Source organism: Colletotrichum phormii (assembly GCF_030913505.1).
Source record: "Colletotrichum phormii strain CBS 102054 chromosome Unknown BDP81scaffold_24, whole genome shotgun sequence".
Lineage (NCBI taxonomy): Eukaryota > Fungi > Ascomycota > Sordariomycetes > Glomerellales > Glomerellaceae > Colletotrichum > Colletotrichum phormii.
Window position 1 is genome coordinate 329,922 of NW_026851466.1, and position 10,813 is coordinate 340,734.

General features: G+C 51.0%; 4 protein-coding genes and 1 non-coding gene across 5 annotated transcripts; 3 read left to right on the plus strand and 2 right to left on the minus strand.

The window, feature by feature from the left end:
• The first annotated feature begins 1,446 nt into the window (after positions 1–1,446).
• BDP81DRAFT_437634 (fungal-specific transcription factor) lies at positions 1,447–5,065 on the plus strand. Its single transcript, XM_060591243.1, has 3 exons — positions 1,447–2,585; positions 2,812–4,458; positions 4,513–5,065. The coding sequence occupies exons 1-3, from the start codon at positions 1,752–1,754 to the stop codon at positions 4,576–4,578; spliced, it is 2,547 nt and encodes an 848-aa protein (XP_060440445.1). The 5' UTR covers positions 1,447–1,751; the 3' UTR covers positions 4,579–5,065.
• A 624-nt stretch (positions 5,066–5,689) lies between these two features.
• Positions 5,690–6,761, plus strand: BDP81DRAFT_409955 (nucleoside-diphosphate-sugar epimerase). The gene is made up of 2 exons (XM_060589097.1): positions 5,690–6,091; positions 6,152–6,761. The coding sequence occupies exons 1-2, from the start codon at positions 5,832–5,834 to the stop codon at positions 6,657–6,659; spliced, it is 768 nt and encodes a 255-aa protein (XP_060440446.1). The 5' UTR covers positions 5,690–5,831; the 3' UTR covers positions 6,660–6,761.
• Positions 6,762–6,922: 161 nt separating this feature from the next.
• BDP81DRAFT_t298 lies at positions 6,923–7,023 on the plus strand. Its single transcript has one exon. It is a non-coding gene; the product is annotated as a tRNA-Pro (tRNA).
• Positions 7,024–7,974: 951 nt separating this feature from the next.
• BDP81DRAFT_453633 (uncharacterized protein) lies at positions 7,975–8,457 on the minus strand (the record flags this gene model as incomplete). The annotated part of the gene is made up of 1 exon (XM_060592854.1): positions 7,975–8,457. One exon carries the CDS (start codon positions 8,455–8,457, stop codon positions 7,975–7,977), a length of 483 nt encoding a protein of 160 aa, XP_060440447.1.
• Positions 8,458–9,140: 683 nt separating this feature from the next.
• On the minus strand, positions 9,141–10,769 carry BDP81DRAFT_437642 (S-adenosyl-L-methionine-dependent methyltransferase). The gene is made up of 8 exons (XM_060591244.1): positions 10,568–10,769; positions 10,482–10,514; positions 10,327–10,417; positions 10,219–10,260; positions 9,999–10,153; positions 9,910–9,947; positions 9,709–9,846; positions 9,141–9,633 (listed from the first exon to the last, which is right to left on the minus strand). The coding sequence occupies exons 1-8, from the start codon at positions 10,664–10,666 to the stop codon at positions 9,210–9,212; spliced, it is 1,020 nt and encodes a 339-aa protein (XP_060440448.1). The 5' UTR covers positions 10,667–10,769; the 3' UTR covers positions 9,141–9,209.
• Positions 10,770–10,813: the final 44 nt, after the last annotated feature.

Sequence of the window (10,813 nt, forward strand, 5' to 3'; positions counted from 1 at the left end):
CCGTCCCGGCGTCTTCCGCCTTTTGTTTGTGCTCTGCATGTGCATGTGCGTGTATGTCTATCAGCCAGCCAGATAGCCAGGAACGTGGCTTTTGACGCGCTAACTCAAACTGGTCCAAGATCGGATGAACCCAGCGATAGATGAGAGACAGGTCCCTGGTAGCCACCCAAGAGTGACATGCGGTCACAAACAGACAGCCTACCTTACCCCGGGGCACAATCACATGCCAATATGCTGATTCAATGGCATTGTCAACGCTTCGATGTTGTTTTCATATCCCGTTTATTGCAACTATGCGCTCAAACTGGTACCGATATCGGCCTCTTGAGCTCTTGAGAAGTAAAATACGTAGATCGAGCAGCCTTGAGAGGTAGGTGAGAAACGTCACCCAAGGCCTCGGCTTGAGTTGCGAGCTCCGTGCAAGCTTCCATCTATCTAGCGGTTCAAACCTCTCAGCCTATCACTCGCCTCTTGATGATTTCGCTATTCATTCGGACCATCTCCTTCCATGAGGCCGTGCCAACCTTGCGTAAGAGCTGATGTCACACAATTCTCGCATCCAGGAATAGATGTGATGATGGGATGGGCAGCATGCTCTTCAAGCAAACTTTGTTATGATCTGGGATGAAACCGTGATAGGGCCTTTCACGTTGTCTCCTTACTCATGTTCCATTCCATGCGCTGACCAATTTCATCATACTCGCCGTTCGATTCTTTGGACGCTTGGAAACTCGAAAAACATCTTCATGCAGAGAATTTAAGAATGGAGAGAATTACTTCGACCCTGTTTGAAATTCTTGGAATCATCTGTTGCGACGTCATTACAGATGTGTTTCGCAATATGAAAATCTGGTTTCATTTTCTTTCCATGGACACTGAATTTCGAGTCTAAGGACATTGCAAAAATTAGAGTTAGCAATAAGAGTATCGTGAGATTCGTGACAACACACGGATAGATCAACGGCATAAATTAAAAAAAAACTTTAAGAAAAAATTGTTGCACTTCTCACTCTGTCGAGGTTTATTGCAGAAAAAGTAAACGAAGAACGAAATAAAACTTAAATCTTCAACATCAAAGATCAATGTGGGAAGGGGGACTCGGCGACGGACAAGAGCTCTTCTACCCACGTCAATCTACAGCGCTGGTAGTTTCCAAACATTGTCCACGCTCTGAAGGGGATCAAGGCGGAGATTCTTAGCTTTTTAACGTGTCGTTCAAAACTTCTGTGAGCCGTGCTATTGCCGGTCACTGAGAGCCGCGTGAATGGGTTGGCGCCACTCTCGGTCATTTATTTGAATCCTTCTCGGGGTGATCGAGTAAGTCGGCAAATTCAAAGGCAGCTCGGTGTTTTCAATGCGAGATACTTGAGCCAATCAAACTGCCGGAAACCTCGGCGTATGGCGGGCGGAACGGTCCACAAGCGCAAGAATCCCGACGACATGTCGGGGATAAGCTCTGTCTTACTCCTTCGCCATCATGTTCATCGATCTCGACCCCTTTCACAACACAGATTTATCTCGTCATCTGATAAGATCTTGCACTTCTACTACCATGATTACCCTTGATCCGCCTATTCTCGGACTAGGCAACAGCATAGACTAAACTGGGACCAATTTACCAGCGTGAAATTCGGACTCAGTTCAAAAAGCCGAGCTTCCCACCAAGCTCGCCCAGCCCGCCTCCGACGACCGTATCCTTCCCCCCCCCTCCATCTCCCATATCCCCAACCAGAACTTGTTTACTTCCTAAAATGGACTCTTTGAGAAGCCCGGACCAGCCTTCAGCGCAGAAGAAGCGGCGCAGACCAGCCCTGGCATGCGAACAATGCCGCCGTCGAAAAGTCCGCTGCGATAGGAACCTCCCCTGCAGCACCTGCATCCGATCCAAGCACGCCCTCTGCACATACACCTCGCAGACAAAGCCGGAATCTAGAAAGAGTCCCAAGCATGGGGCTGAGGATAACGGTGGTGCTCTCCACACTGCTCTCCGCCTGCCGGACCCTATCCTCCCCGCGTCCTCATCCCTGCGGGTGAGGCCCCCGATCTCTTCCTCTTCCTCCGTCGGTGCAAGTACACCTCTACCCACCCGGACACGGCTGGAGAACTTCAAAGACCCTGTTCATGGTTCAACCAGGGCCAGTGAGTCTGGTCTTGGGTTTCCAGAACCAATCATCCCGACATCTCGGCCCCTATCAGAAGCCTCCCCCGCCACTCACGACCCCAGGACACTCGATGGACACCCCCTCTTCCACGCAACTAACCCTGGAGAACATTCCGGCCCCGCAGACTTTGGGACTTGGAGGCCCGTAAATCCTACGCGTCCCCCGGCCCCGGTGAGCGTGAGGGCGGAGACGGCCTCGATCCCCGGAAGTTGCCCCGGTTCCTCGTCGACGGTGAATTCGCTGGTTGATCGGGTGAAGCAGCTCGAGCAGCAGTTGTCGGATCTTACCGTGAAGTATGGAGCTCGGGAAGAAGATGTACCCCAACCTGCTCCTGGTCTCCGAGAGGGGTTGAGATATAGCCGGGGCTGCGTCAGCAAGACTCGTTACTTTGGACAGAGTCATTGGATGAACGCGGCTGATATGGTTGGTGATATTCTCCTCTTGTTTTGATTCATCATGACATACTGTATAATGTCCTTTCTCTTGTCTTCAATGTTCGAGTATCTTTTCGCACTCGTTTGCTCGTAGGCCCCTTGTTTTCCCTCCTATTATCAATCAGATGTCGTGCCAGACCCTGGACCGCCTTGCGGAACTAGACAAACTCCTTATCACGTTGAACCAGCGCAATAGACACTTACACTTACTCTAGTTGTACCGCCTTGTCAACTTTGCGAGAAAGTTTGAGAACCGTCGATCATCACAACTCTACGTCGACCTAGAAAAATGCAAAAAGCTAGGCCGCATCATCAAAGCCCGCCGGACCCCCTCATTCAGCACAATCTCAACCGGCAAGAGCATGCCCTCCCGAGACCTGGCCGACATCCTCATCGACAACTACCTACGCACCTTTGAGTCCGTCCACCGCATCATCCACGTTCCAACCTTCAAGGCCGACTACGAAAAGTACTGGTCGGACCCCTCTGATGCGAGCGACTCCTTCATCATCACCATGCAGCTGTGCATGGGCATCGGCGCCACCATGCACGACGAACGCTTCGCCCTCCGGAATTCGGCCATTCAATGGTTCTGGGAGGCCATGTTCTGGCTCATTACGCCCTGCGAGAAGTCCAAGATGACCATTCCCGGGCTCCAGATCCGCTGCTTGATGCACTACCTCCGTCACACGGCTAATATCGGCTGCGATCTCACCTGGATTGGCGCCGGTGCCCTCCTCAGGACAGCCATGTACATGGGACTGCACCGCGACCCCAAGTCCATCATCAAAATGTCTCCATATCGCGCTGAAATGCGTAGGAGGCTATGGGTTACGATCTTGGAGATCACCTCGCAGACAAGCATCGACTCAGGCGGCCCGCCCCTCATCTCACTAGACGATTTCGATACAGAATTACCAGCAAACCTAGACGACGAACAACTCGTAGAAGACGGTGAATCGGCCTTCCCCGTGCCCAGGGATCCAGGTACACATACGCAGATGACAGTCCCACTCGTAGTCTTCGGAACATTCGCAGCTCGTCTCGCCGTAGCAAAGCGCGTGAATGAATTCCGATCAGATACAGTCTACGAAGAGACCCTCAGGCACAGTAACGAACTCAGTAAATCGCTCCAGAAGATGATGCAGCAGCTCAAGGCACACCCAGCCGTAACCTCTTTCCAGCTGCGCTACGTCCAGTTTCTGACGTACCGGCTATTCTTTGCCCTCCACCACCAGATCGCCCCGCTGGCGCTGCGAAACCCGGTCTACTACTTCTCTCGCAAGATGGTCGTCGATACGGCGCTGCGGTTGTGCGAGGTTGCTTTCCTGGCACCTGATAAGTCTGGCACTGGCGCCACGGTGAAGCCTGCGACGCCTTCGGAGGTGGATTTCCATCGGTTGACGATTAACGGTGCCGGGTTATACCGGTCAGTTCCCTTCCAGGGCGTCATGACACTGGGGCTGGAACTTATCAATATCAAGGAGGAGGAAGTGAGGAATGGGCACTCCATGATCTATAGCGGCTCCGAAGATCGGCTGCGGGGTATCCTCGAAGCTGTGTACGACTGGTCGCGAGAACGGATCCAATCTGGAGAGACGAACATCAAGGGCCACGCGCTGAGTGTGTTGCTCATTGCTCATATTCATGGGTTGGAGCAGGGTGTCAACGACGACAAGATCGAAGACTTCTTTGAGGAGGCTTGTAAGGAGCGGGTAAAAGAGTGTTATGAGTTGCTCTCGGAATTGGCAGGGGGCGATGTGATTGAGGAAGGAGTCAGCATGCCCGATGTGCATGATTTGGATATGGACTTTGATGCCGGAGTCGATATGCTTGGGGATTGGGATTGGGGCACATCCGTGGTAAGTCTTAAAGCCCCAAAGTGTTTTTGACGTTGCCTTCTAACTTGACTTCAGGACAATAATGGGTTCGGGTTCAGCTCTATCATGAACTTCAACGCTATGCCTGAGATGTTCTCATAAAAGCGCACTCGCATAAGAATTGGCCTTGTATTCAGAGCTAGTTGGAAACACTCCCCGTGGAATCGGGCCAGACTTGTCTGGAATTTAAATTTGCCGAAGAGTCTGTGTACGATATAATGTTGCGTCTTTCTGCGAGAAACCGAGCAAGAGATACCGATTTTCTGGCAATCGAGGCATATACCACTTGGAAATCTATATGCCGGAGGTGAAACATTTCTTGTTTGCGATAATGATTAATGCTTTGTGACCTCCCAAATGATATAAGGAGAAAGCGCGTGTAACGCGAGGAAGAACCAGCAAAACAAGTTTGGTAGAGCCGCAGTGCGAAGCGAGGAGGAAAGCGCGTCTTGGGAACGGAGCAAGGAGCATTGAAGATAAAAGACAGGTGGAACGAGTTCACGGAAGGATAGAGTGGCACATTGTAGGCGACATAGAGAAGCCGGTGAACCACGAACTCTTTGTCAAATCTAATGGCGAGCGTTCAACCTCCAGTAACGTCAGAATTGCAAACAAGCTCAACCAAGCGGAAGAACACCGAAGTCCCCTACAGAATTTGAAAACCCTGCCGTCTCAGCGGCCATGGATGACATTGTCCGCTGCGGAGATTCTGTAATTTCGGCGTTTGGCGGGAATAACAGCGGAATTATACTTAGCTGCAGGTCATTGCGATTGCGACAGCGTGTAGCAACCTGGGGACATTGCCTAGACTGGGGCTTCAGTGGCACAATGGCTGCTGATGGACGTAAGCTTAAAGGATGTCGATAGTCAAGCATCATAATCGGATGAATGTCTCACACCGGTTAAAAGGTTTGGTGAATTTGACTGGATGGATTGAACAACTGTCGGTACAACAATGTCCCGTCAGACAAACAGAAGTCCCATCATAGGCCCATATGCCTCGGAGAAGATCCTTTTGAGATCTGACTGCCTTGGTCCAGATTCCAGAAGCAGCCGCGCCCGTAATCCAGGCGCCGTGAGATGGCGATAGCGCTAAGTCCGGGACGCATCTTGGCGCCAGTGTGGATTCATCATCCGCAGGACGCGGCCGCACAGCCCGCATCGCCCGCACCGTCATGAACAATTGAGATTGAAAAGATGACCGGATCGCTGCTGACCTGAGTGAGATGTGAACATTCTCATTCTATTCATTCTCGATACTCAGGACACTTTAGCACGGGCAAGCCAGCATCTCCACTGCCACACAAACATCATTGTCATTTTCAGCGCACGATTCAATCGACATCACTAACACGATGCATCTCATCCTCACTGGAGCCACAGGCCTTGTAGGCTCAGGCGTTTTCGATGCCATGATCAAGATGAAGGACGTCACAAAGATCTCAGTCCTCAGCCGGAAGCCCATCCCCATGGCTGAGGCCGCCAAAGATCCTCGGATCAACGTCATCATTCACAAGGATTTCGAAAAGTACGACGCGGAGGTACTCGAAAAGCTCAAGGGCGCGAACGGCGCTGTGTGGGCACTGGGCATCAGCCAGAACAAGGTCAGCAAAGAGTAAGCACATCCCCCCTAAACCCACCCCAACAAACAAGAAAAGTACTCACACGTCCACAGGGAATACGTCAAAATCACAAAGGACTACACCTTGGAAGCAGCAAAAGCTTTCGCCAACCTGCCGCCGGACAACGAGCCCTTCCGCTTCATCTACGTCTCAGGCGAGGGCGCAACGCAGACGCCGGGCCGCTTCAGCGCCATTTTTGCCCGAGTCAAGGGCGAGACCGAGACCCTCCTCTCCGAAATACGCGCCGCGAACCCGCGTCTGCGTGCCGAGTCTGTCCGCCCTGCTTTCATAGACAAGGCCGGCCATAAGGCCGTCGAGACCTATGCGCCGAACGCAGGTACGCTGTACAATACCATGAACATGTTCCTCGGCCCCGTGATACGGACTGCTTTGCCGTCTTTTGTCAGCCCGACGGAGGCCTTGGGTAGATTCATGGCTGAGATGGCAATGGGCAAGGTGGATGATGGACTTGCTGCTGGTGGGAAGGGGATTATTACGCTGAACGGCGGATTGAGGGTCGTGGAGAATGTCGGCTTCAGGAGGTTGGCTGGTTTACAATGAAGATACCCCAGGAGGCATAAGTCCAGGCGTGGACATGTAAAGTTACTTTTTTGTTTAAATGTCGCATTCAGTTGGCAGTCGAATTCAAAACCACCGCATGCCAAAAAGTTCAGACTGCTTTTGCTTCGCACCCGCATTGTCGAGCATTCGACGATTCATCTTGACTCCTTGGTGCAACGGAATTTTGCCAAGGGTGTATAAAGCGCAATTGGAGGCCAAGTCGCCACCGGCACACCACTCATTGGATCCCACAGGGATCCCCTGGCTCAATGGTCTAGTGGTATGATTCGCCCTTCGGGTTTACCAATCCTTGCGCACAGCGTGAAATTGGGCGAGGTCTCGGGTTCGAATCCCGATTGAGCCCTTTGCTTTTGCCAATCCTCGATATTTCATGTAGGAACTTGTATGTTTTTGGCCAGTAGTTGTTCTGGCGTGTTTATAGGCGGCGGCATGACTGCTTCGGCATGACCGTGGGCAAATAATAATTCCTCTTGAGGTGAAGAGAGACTGAGACTATGTTGATGTCAGGCCCATCCCAGTACACTCGTTACAACGATTGTCACACTATGCCTATGAAATAATATGGTCTTACACAAGCATGACTAAGTTTGCCAAGGATATGCCAGTATAAAGGGTCTTCCACTCACTATATAGATAGATAGTCGGGATATTCCCATAGCCACTCGTTCTTCATACTCATCAATACATCCCATTGGTCGACCCCCTACCTGATAATCGCTGCCCAACAGTTGAGATTGTACTTGTTAGATAGACATTGCAAGGTATCATCACGAAACAACAGCAGTGGTGGGTGGGTCTGTCAGATGTGCATGATGGGTGGTTAGGTTAGGCTGTATGAAGTATATGCAAGCTGTCTATTGTTGTCGCCATGTGGGTTGCCTGCAGGTGACTGATCTTCACTTCCGCATGCTTGTTAATCGACGCCCTTCCCTTATAATACGAACGCCAGAACTCCAGAACGCCTTAATACCTGAAATTTAAGACACACACGAACGTCCCCAAACTTTGGAGCTTGATCTCCCTCGATCTTCGTGGTCTTTGTGCCATTTCTCGTATCATCCCAATATGCCTATCGCCCTTTCTAACTTGTGCCTATCTTCAATGTGTTGTTGATCTTGAACTAGGAGCTGCCCGAATGCATCTCGATTTGAAAGTTGCAGCCCGGGAGCAAGATGTGCCATCTAGACGTGTCTCAGACATAGGTCCTTGTTGTAATTGGCGTCTGTTGCTACCGAAGAGGCTCTAGCTGCATCGTTTGGTAGGCCCGTGTAGTTGCGAGGAGATGTAGTGTCCTTTAGACCATGTGGGAAGCATCGCTTCTGTCTGGTCCATCTGGCGACGATTCTGCTGGATGATTCTCCTCATCATCACATGGCGCAGGAATGTGGAAGACGGTGCCGTAGGCGGGGGGTGGTGTACTCCCTTCGAAATCAAGGAGTGGTCTCTCGGTAGAATCCTCGCGCTCATACCGAGGGAGCGGCTCTGTCTGGTCCGCAAAGTCGAGCAGTTCGGGCAACCTTCTTCGGTTGTCTCCATAGTAGTATTGTGGTGGCGCCGGCGGATTATACCGGCCCTCGAGAGAATACACGAGCAAACTAGCCCCGAATGCTAAGAGCATGAAGAAGATAAAGCTGAGCAATATCATGACGAGCGCCGCAGGAAGGGACATTTGTGGGGTTCCCTTGATTCCGTGTTCCATGGCCTTGCGTTTAGCGTCGGAGATGCTAACGTCGTGGATGGCGAGGAAGTGTTTGATGGATTTCTTCGGGGTATACATATCGACTGGTGTAATTGGTTGTGCCGTTATGTAATTCAGAGTGGTCGGCGCGGACGAGATTGACTCAATTGCGTGGTGAAGTGTGGTGTTGGTTTGAGTAGGTGGTCAAGGAGCATAATAGTATGTGTTTGTATTGGGAGAATGGGGACGGCCAGTCGAAAAGATGGTTCTTGGAAATAAATTGAACGCAATATATACCATGATCCCAGATCTATCTCCGGAAGGCAACATTTAAGCTTCACGATGACCTTGGTTGCACCCCAAGGTGGCTTAATGGCGTACGAACCTCCCATCTCTCGCGAAAGTACCGTGCTTCCAAAACTTGCTCAAACCCAGGGCTTTGTGTAGAAAGGGCTTTCCTCCCGTTCATGGCCCGCCCATCTATAGCCTACCATGGCCCAAATATGGGCGGAAACCTGGGAGACTAGAGCAATGCGGACAAGTCGCAATGGGGCATCACTCGATGAGCGATGGGAATACCCCGAACTGCGGGTACTGGGAGAACGAGCACAGCTCCTGACTGCGCATAACACGAAAGCGAATAGTTTCAACAACCTTCCCATTCGCGAGCACTACTACTGTGGCTAAGCAAGATGTTTCCCGTCAATGTGATTTCACTCCCATTTAGTAGGCAGAGGGTCCGCGACCTCATTGTTGCCCCCCTTCAGTCTTCTCTGCCTCCGGCTTTCTACCGTAAATGAAGTACCTGGTATGTTATGTCAGCCTCCAGGCTTCAATATTCAACAATTGACTTACACAGGCCAGTACGCATGGATGGACTTGTCTTTCAGGTCCTTCCTTACGTCGATCAGGAAGACCTGGACTTCTTCCTTCTTCCACTCATGGGCCCTAGTGAAAGCCGCCATGGTAAACCCTTCGACGCCGGATGTCATGTTTTCATTGTTCCACATGCCGAGCTCCTTGTACTTGCGTTGCCTAGCCCATGAGTTCGTGGGCCACTTGTCTACATGCATTGTAATATCGACGAATCCGACATCTTTCATTACCTCCGCAAGGGGCGCCACATGCTGATACGGACGCCCGAACTTGACAGATGCATCGTACATCAAGTCGATACACTTAGAAACAGCATGGTCCGGCTTCAGCGTACCGTCATCCGACTTGAGATAGAGATCAAACTCCTGCATCTCGAAGTAGCCACCAGGTGCCAGGTTACTGAGATTGTAAGCATGTGAACTTCCCAATTACACGTAGTAACTTGGACCGAATTGGATTGGAGCGGCGGCTTACTCGAAACATTTCTTCATATAAGCCTTCCAGTCACTGACGGAGGAATTCATCGCACGACTATGGATGTAGTCGAATGGCTGCGAATACATCCAGGGCTCCTCAAGGTCGTCTACCTCGAATTTGACGTTGGGGGGGACACTACTGCGAGTAAGCTTCTCTCGTCCAAGAAATAGTATCAACTATGAACAGTATTGCACTCACAACTCAGGCATTGACGGGGAAAGGTCCATTCCCAGAACCTGCTTGGGTCAGAAGGGCGTCGCGAATCGCTGAAATGGATGTGCACATACCTCAGCCTCAGGATGCTCGTCGCCGAAGTCTATTGCCCATATTCCAGTACCAGTGCCTACGTCAAGAACCCTCTTGACCTTTGACTTGGGATCATTGGGCGGTGCGAGCCCCAATTTGTTGTCTTGGGTTAAAAGAAATATGTTGTGTTGCAAGTCTAATGACTGTTAACTGAGGTGATATGAACCTTGAATCTCGGGTATTCGTTTCGAAAGTAATTACCCAACCTGTCCGCCTCAGATTCATCATTCGGAATGTGGTATTCTGCGTTGCACCAGCGTAAGTCTTCCGGCGTTGACCCAAGCACCTAGTGAACAGCTTAGAACCCACTGCCGTCTTTGTATCTGTGATACGTTCTTCCGTTCTCCAGTCGAAAGTCAAGAATGGAGCTCGAAATGCTCGTGCTTGATGAGGCAATACTCTGATCTCGTCTGTGAGCTTAGAACGCACGAATGCCCTAGTAGAACCAGAAAGAGTAATCTCACCTCGCCAAGCTCTGATGCACTGTCGTCTGTGACCTGTAACATGTCAGAAAATCGCTTGGAATCCCGTCGAAGGCCATTGCGTGTACCTCAGGAATGAGCTGGACTGGGGCATTGATAGTCGTCGTGTTGGCTGCATTAGAGGCCGCAGCCGCCGTAGGCGAGGCTGAAGTAGTTTCACCGCACATTTGCGACCGATCGTTGACAACAATGAGTACTAGTGAATGAGTGGCCGAAAAGACACCCTAAAATGTCTTCAATGATTTACTGAGGAACGAAACAGCGACAAGATACCCCCGTGTGAGCTTGAGTACTCTGGGACTTGACCTGTCTTT

Coding starts and splice junctions, on each gene's coding strand:
- BDP81DRAFT_437634 (XM_060591243.1), top strand. CDS start 1,752: ATGGACTCTTTGAGAAGCCCGGACCAGCCTTCAGCGCAGAAGAAGCGG. Junction 2,586..2,811: donor GGATGAACGCGGCTGATATG/GTTGGTGATATT, acceptor CACTTACTCTAG/TTGTACCGCCTTGTCAACTT. Junction 4,459..4,512: donor GGGATTGGGGCACATCCGTG/GTAAGTCTTAAA, acceptor ACTTGACTTCAG/GACAATAATGGGTTCGGGTT.
- BDP81DRAFT_409955 (XM_060589097.1), top strand. CDS start 5,832: ATGCATCTCATCCTCACTGGAGCCACAGGCCTTGTAGGCTCAGGCGTT. Junction 6,092..6,151: donor CAGAACAAGGTCAGCAAAGA/GTAAGCACATCC, acceptor ACACGTCCACAG/GGAATACGTCAAAATCACAA.
- BDP81DRAFT_437642 (XM_060591244.1), bottom strand. CDS start 10,666: ATGTGCGGTGAAACTACTTCAGCCTCGCCTACGGCGGCTGCGGCCTCT. Junction 9,948..9,998: donor ACGAGCATCCTGAGGCTGAG/GTATGTGCACAT, acceptor TGACCCAAGCAG/GTTCTGGGAATGGACCTTTC. Junction 9,847..9,909: donor TCCCCGTCAATGCCTGAGTT/GTGAGTGCAATA, acceptor TACTCGCAGTAG/TGTCCCCCCCAACGTCAAAT.